This window comes from Stegastes partitus, unplaced genomic scaffold (genome assembly GCF_000690725.1).
Source record: "Stegastes partitus isolate 25-593 unplaced genomic scaffold, Stegastes_partitus-1.0.2 Scaffold243, whole genome shotgun sequence".
Lineage (NCBI taxonomy): Eukaryota > Metazoa > Chordata > Actinopteri > Pomacentridae > Stegastes > Stegastes partitus.
The window spans coordinates 36932-44459 of record NW_007577974.1 but is presented as its reverse complement, the minus strand read 5'-3'; the positions used below and the strand labels follow the sequence as shown (position 1 = coordinate 44459).

Below are 7528 nucleotides of genomic sequence, written 5' to 3'. Positions count from 1 at the left end.
GCTCGATAGGCCGTATACTTCACATCTGTATTACATCTTCCCCCATCTAACAATGTTAGACTGTGTTGTCCTTGGTAATTAAATAAAATATAGTTAAATATAGGATAGCTAGGAGGCAGCCTATGATTAATGTCTGGTACTTTTATGCTATATCGGACAGTGCTGCTAATATGGCAGTGTAGTGTAAGTCATTTCTTAGCCATGACCGGCATCAATCCTTTCCTTGTTGGAAAGGCTTCTTCTTGGCAGCTTTAAAGAAAAAAAAAAAGACAAACTCAACAAAATAATATTGCAGCAAAATTCTAAACATATCTCCCACTTTGAGCTGAGATTCAACTTCCATTAGCAAAAAAAAAGAAAAAAAAAAAAAAGAAAAAGGCAGTTTTATCTTTCCTATCCCTCATTGCTCTTAATACACAATTAACCCCACTGGCTAATGAACGATTTTGCTTAGCACACTCAAGTCAGCAGTCAGAATATTGTCTTCCTTTGCTAATGCGATAGAATATTAGCCTAGAGCTTTTTAAGTGAAAGTGCTTCGTCTCTCTCTAATTGGGTCAACAGAAGCCTAAAAAAGTTTGAGAGGGGGAAGGAAAAAAAAAAAAAAAGGAAAGATAGAAAGAGGAGGATGACACAGAGGTGCGCCCGAGGCTAAATGGGTGCATTTCAACTCGCGACGATGGTTAAAAACCCCACTCCAGCTAACATTAGTGGCACCGGGATTTTGGCTTTTCGTACTTCATGAAAATGCAGGAACAGGTGTGCTATTTTCCAAGCATGTTAATGTGTCAGAAAGATGCATTTGAGCCATTAGTGTTAGTTTCAAGTGTTCTGGTGTCGCTAATTAGTGCCACATATCTTAAAAAAGCAGCGTTAAAAACATGCGTGTCACTGTCGGGGGAAAGTATATTTTCCTTGGACTTTAGTTATACAACTGCTCGTCGCCATAAACATGTCTGAGGTATTATAAAGATGTGACACCCAGGAGAGCAGACCCATTACAGCCTTCTATAAAACAGAACATATCAGCATGGTATGAGCAAATGATCGCGAGCAATTGAGGGCTTGATGTTAGATCGCAAAGAATCGTGTCTAACAGCTCCCCCAGGGGTATAAACCTCGCTCAGATGGCACGTAGGGTTTGTAGACACGCTCTCGTCCCCTGTAATTTATCCTGAATCATCGTAAGGGCCCGGTGCACAGTCAGGTGTGAGGCCGCAGAACAAGGCAGAGCTGTGCAGCAGATATATGTTAACATGAGGGATGAAACCTTAAGTACCGCTTCTCCGTTTGGTATTTTTCTGCTCTTGCTCTTTTCATCTGCACGCATAACATTTATAGTGTTTATTTCCCACCTGTGCAGCAAATATATACGCTCATCTCATATGAGGGGTTTTTGAGAAACGGCTCCTCGAGACATGCGTGTCAACTGACGCCGCACAACTACCAGTTTTTTTTTCTTTTTTTTAAATGAAAGCTACAGTTGCATTCAATCTCATTGCAGCTGTTGAATTTGTTTTAACGGCATCCACTCCAGCACGACATATTAGTTATCCCTGCTGCGAGGCCCGCTGTGTGAGCAAGATTACAGTAGCAAAGTGCAGCCTAATGTGTCAGAGCGGCAGTTTAATGTCCTATTATAGATACCAGGGTCTTGACAACCAATAAAGCATCCAGATGTAATTTGTACCCTCGGCCCTGCCACCGGCTAAATGTGCTGTTTCCTCTCGTTCTTTTGTGGATCGGCCTCTTAAAACGTTGGCTCCCTTTATGTTTTGCATATGATAGGCGTGTGATAGCACCATGTTTACGGGTCTTACGGATGATGTTTTTTTGGGCTGACAGTTCATAGAAAGAGAGTAATTGTGAATGCATGATTCTGCTGAAGCAATGATTGCAGCGTGTTAGAATAAGACGGCTATCTGTCTGTTGTCGCCGATAGTTAAGAGTGTTTTAACACCGTCTTAGACATTAGTCACTATCAGCATTGCTGTTGCTTTTGTCACCGGTTTCACACCAAATAATTTAACATCCTCGAGGCCCCGTAGCCTGCTGCAGATGAATTATGTGTTGACCCTTTGTCGTGTTTAAACTCCAGTTGCGAGTGATGTTTAACTTTCAGCTGTCTGAAACATTTTGTTGCCGGGAGAAACATTATTTTTTCAAGGCGTTATATAATCAGACGTGCCGAGCGCTCGACTGCATGGCACCGTCCTGGTGGAATACAGGAGGGGGAGCTCCGGAGATGCCCTCATCAGTCACTTTCTCACACCGGTGGCTCCGGAGCAAATGTTTGTTCCTTCCTCACGCGCTTTGACGGCATTAGTTAAAACTCTCAGGCCTCCGACATCACTGCCAAATGATGCTTGTGTGAAATGATAAAGGTTTTTAGCCCGGGGAGGACTGTTTTAGATGCTATTTATGTTTTATTACAATTATAGCAGGGATCACAGAGACTGCCAGCGTGATAACAAACCAGCTGACAGCTAATCCCCCCGGACAGGAAACGAGTTGTACAGCAACTGATGTCATCTGAGGTTAAATGTCCATTCTGATGAGGCGCTCTTCAAAGGCGGATGCATCCAGCTATTGTTCCATCGCTCCCTTTCTATCATTAAGCTAAAGAGAAGATGAAAGTCTAGTTCATGAGAGCCTGACAGCCCTGTGGCTTTATAACTTGCCCCAATTTAAAAGGGGAGTAAAGGGGGGGAACTTATCAAGTATGTAGAACGTAGAAAAGATAAACGGATGGATAGATGTCGGTGAACATGCACCTACATGTGAGCGGCGTCTACAGTGCTCCCCTCAGCCTTGGCACACAGCACCGGAGCAGTACAGTGTGATGTAATACAACCCTCAACCCTGGAAGAGATGTTAAATGCACAATAAAATGCTAATGCTACTCCTCTTTGAACAGTCACTCATAAAAATTGAGATTTTAACCTCCGACTCAGCAATAGCATACGTGATATGAGAAATATATTCCTCTCAATGGCCTCTTTTAAGGAGGGAGATGATGTCCGCTGGATATTATCCCCCTCGCTGTGTTTAGTGGTAATGAATGGCAGCTAATGAACACCACCTCTGCGGCTGCTTCGCCTTGATGCCCTTTGCTCAGCCAGTTTTTTTTTTTTTTTTTTTTCGCTAGTGGCTGTCTGGGAGATGAGAGGAAGGGGGATGAGGGACAAAGAGGGAGGGAAACAGAAGGAGAACAGGACCCAGCAGGGGGCTGTCATACCTTGTACCGTGCCCAGCGCCGAGGTGGGAGCCCCTTAGTTTCAGCACCAGCAGATCAAAGCGAGAGGTGTTGCAGAGAGGAGGAGGGTGATCAGCGGCGGGTTAAGATGCTGCGTTGTTCACAGCTGCGCGCGTGGATGTGGATCCAGCCGAGAAGCGCAGGTGTTTGATAGACCTCGACGAACACCTTTTGTTGCTCCTCGGTTTCGCGTGTTTGTGTAACTTATGATGGGCTTTTTCATGTTTCATTAACCGTTCTATGTCTCCATCTCACTGTCTTCCTCAGCCACAGGGATCTAAAGCCAGAGAACCTGTTGCTAGATGAAAAGAACAACATCAGGATAGCAGACTTTGGCATGGCATCGCTTCAGGTTGGAGACAGTCTGTTGGAAACCAGCTGTGGGTAAGTAGTGTCAAAAAATCTGCCTGCTTTCCTGTGCAGCATCTAACTCACATCCTCTGCAGTTTTATATTTGGATGTGACTCTGAGGACGTCCTGAGGGTTGTAATGGGTCGTAGTTTGGACAGGAGGCAGAATTAACGAAACAGAGAGGAGACGCAACAGAGAATGATGAGTGGAACCATCAGGCCCTCTGCCAGGTGCACTGTTTTCAAAGCGTCCATTATCATGCAGCGTTGATTTCTTCAACAGAGACTTTGGGTGTCGTTCGCAGAGCGTGCTGTCTGGCTATGAGCGTGGCCAGGGCCACGGCCACACATTACTGCTCTCCGTCTCCTCGTATCTCACACTGGGTTTATGAGCTAGCAGTCACGACCACGCCAGGCCCATCAATCCCGTGACTATAATGAATTCGCTTGCAGCAAAAGTCACTTTCAAAGTGGGACGGCTGCACTCAAAAAAAAGGACTAAAGTCCCCCATATTGCGGGAGTGTTTTTATTTAACCCTGAAGTGTAGTAACCAGAGTGCAGGGTCATGTTTGTCAGTAAAAGGCAACAGAGCTGCTGATGGTTTACTTTTAGGTTGGTGGGTTCATAAACTCAGTGACAGCATGGTTTAACAGAAACACTTGAATGCTGCACTGCTGTTCTCCCATTTCAATGAAGTTCACATTGGAAATGAGATGTCAGTATGTAAGCACGGCCGGCCATAGTAGCGATACATCAGCATAGGTTTTATTTATTGATTTGTTGTTTTGTTTCACCGCATAATGTTGTTGTCAAATGAGGAAGTGAAATGGGATAGTTGAGCTTGTGAAACTTGGATCAATAGGTGTAGTTCACCAATTAAAACCCATAAAGCACGTAGTCAGTTTTGTGATTTATATGTCTTCCTATAGCAGACACTTAACAGACAAGAGGTGATGCAGTTACATATTGATGTGTGTCTCAGAGTTGGTGGCGGCTGTCGTATAGTTTCACAAGCGGATATGTTCCATCAGAGAGCAAAGTGACATTTAAATTACTCTGAAAATGCTTCTAAGCTTTGCTAACATCCATTAATGTAAGTACAGAATTTTTTTTTTCCCTTTTTTTTTTGTGGATGTCTTGGAAAGAATGTTTGCTTTGTAGTTACACATGACACTTCATGCAGGGTTGGGAAACAGAAAGGCCTTTTGACATCTGTGCCCAGCTCAGATTGATTCTGTCCAGATTAAACCTCCAAATCAGCTGCGGCTAAAATTACACGCACTTGCATACACGCCATTCATCAAACACACATGCGCACACAGCACAGGCGAGGCTTAGTTCATCCCTGACCTCCAGGACCCTTTGTCCTGTGCTTGTTTGGTTGTCTGTCTGTCTGTCTGTCTCTGACTCCCTCTCTGTCGTATAACACACATGCGCGCTCATTTCAGCGTGCACACACACACATGCATCCAGCTGAAAGTGTTGCATAATTTTTTTTTCAGCAGTAAGCGCAGAGCCTAAGCCTGTCATGACTCATCGGTAGAGATCAGGCCGAATAAAAGCTGCGCGCATGAATATCTGCAAGTCAGATGTGCACAATTGAGTCATTCTGCTGCCACGATGACCACATTGAAGTGCTTCTGTTTCCTCGAAAGGCCATATGCAATAGCTCTTACTCAGCAGTATCCTGTGTCTATATTTGATTGCGTTCTGCTTCCAGTCTGAGCAATTCTGCAATCCGGTCCAGGTGCAGTGCATCTGCTTAGTCCCCCACATGCTTTTGCAAAGTGCTAAAGGTACTTGTTGCAGGTGGGAACACAGAGCTGTCTTACAGAGAAGCAGGAATACACACACACACACTCACACACACACACACACACACATACACACACACACACTGCCTCACAGCAAAGTTCCACTTTTAGCTCCGTCATCGTGCTCTGTTTGCGCACACGTTCGCTAGAAATGTATTTGCACCATTTGCGTCTCTAATGCGTGTGCCATACAACGTATGTGTGGTTATTGATTATTCATGCTCTTCTGACTGTCCCATCTCTAAGTGTAGATATGACACTTTTTAATTAAACACATTTATCTGGCCCCCCTGCTCACCATGCAGCAGCCTGACACAAATGTATTCCATTTGCTACGGGTAATGGAGCTGAGTGAAGATGAGTCTTGCCCCAGGTAGCGTAGAGGGGGGGGAGCCTCGGAGCGCACGCATAAATACATGCAGACGTACAGACCTGTAGATGAGCAGAGGCGTCGGCAAGCACGTTCAAATATGGATCAAGGAACGCGCACGCAACCTCTTTCTCTGTCTGCACGAAGCCAGCTGCGAGTTCATCAGCGCTCGCTGTTTATTTACAGTAGTTCGGTTGCACTGACTGATGAAAGGAAATTATCTTGTTTATAGTGAGGAGCTGCAAAAATGTGCTTTAGAGGGATGTCTAAGTGTCTCCTCAGTACCACCATCACATACTGTTGCTTCATTTACTGCACACCGTGGCCAGTATACTGTATACTGTGAGGGTAAACTTATGAAAGCTTGTTTGAACTCGTAGTTCAGGTAATACAGGCGCTGATGGGCTTTTAAGTTGAAATAAACACGGTTTTTCCACACATCATTTTTGTCTCCCTTTATGCTGTTGGGCAAACCACTCACAGCAGCATCTTATCCCACTACTATTATTTGTTGCCCTCAGGAAAAAAAAAAAAAAAGCCACGATTTCTTCGCTGTCTGTTGATTTTATTTATGAGATGTTGCTTGTGTTAGGCTTAGAAAGTAAATGAGCTTTAACAAATAGCAAAAAAAAGACTGATGCTATGTCAACGTACGCTCAACTGTTTTTCAAAGGACTACATTTTTCACTGCGGTCAGAGGGAAGTGGCTCTCACGGTTTCCTATTTATCTTTGCTGTCCTAGTCTATAGCCTGAACTTCTGGAGTGAGCAGCGTGGGGTTTTTATTATCATGATATAAAACTGTATTTCAATCAAATTTTAGAAAATGTTCCTTTGTACTAAAAGGACATTTAGATGATTTAACATATTTATTAGAGGCTTGTTCAACTAAATCACTGCACAGTTTTGAATGTGACTGTGCTTTAAGTCTCCATAAGAACCTACTCGGTAGTGGAAAACAAAAGCATCAGAACTCAGTAAAAACTCTGCAAGTAAGTAAAGAGAGTTTTTCTCAGTATTAACTAGACTAAAGGTTTCTTAGGGGCATTTCCATGGTGCATTAAATCTTGCACCAGTTGCATCCGAAGCAACTCGACAACAGCACCAGAAAACCGGTGCAGTGACCCACGTTCAGCCCTGGTTGCATGCCATCCCGTCTCTCTATCCCAGCTTCTCTGTTTTCTATTTAGGCAACAACTCCCGAAAGAGTTGTTTGTGAGACAGAAGAGCAGCTTCATCGCAGAAACAAAAATCTGCTACATGCAGAACGCGAGACTCCAGTCAACAAAAGTACTGTCAAAACACGGCTGTCAAGGCTGGATGAGCTGCAGTCCTGATACCACTTCTCAAAGTGGGAACGAGGCCAAATGTTTAGAATTGGCTCAGACTAACTGCATTTCACGGTGAATGATGGGGAGAGAGTTCTATTTGCTTATGAGTTCAAGTTTTAGATTCGTCGCTGTAGCAGTATGTAAAAGGGATGAACCTAAGACAGACACTGCAGTGAATCAAACCTACAGTGAAGCCTGGTGGAGGGAGTTTCTCTGTCTAAACCTCAACCCTGGGAAACATTTATGTGGCCACTTGAAGACTGAGAAAGCCAAACATTCCCAAGAATCTCTTTGGAATATTGTCAGATCGTGCTGGGATAACATGGTTTTGCAGGAGCTTTGGGACCTCCACGTCATGCTGTCATTACAGTAAATAGAGATTTTAGTTTTTTAGTAGTTGATTTTTT

The 7528-nt window shown here is 44.0% G+C and overlaps 1 protein-coding gene across 3 annotated transcripts in view; it reads left to right on the top strand.

Annotated features, from left to right (window-relative positions):
* Positions 1–7528, top strand: part of brsk2b (BR serine/threonine kinase 2b) — a 182750-nt gene that overhangs the window by 140749 nt on the left and 34473 nt on the right. For all 3 annotated transcript variants that reach the window (XM_008281743.1, XM_008281742.1, XM_008281741.1), the window contains exon 5: positions 3524–3640. In XM_008281743.1, the coding sequence (XP_008279965.1) occupies positions 3524–3640 (117 nt within the window). The remainder of the gene's footprint in view (positions 1–3523; positions 3641–7528) is intronic.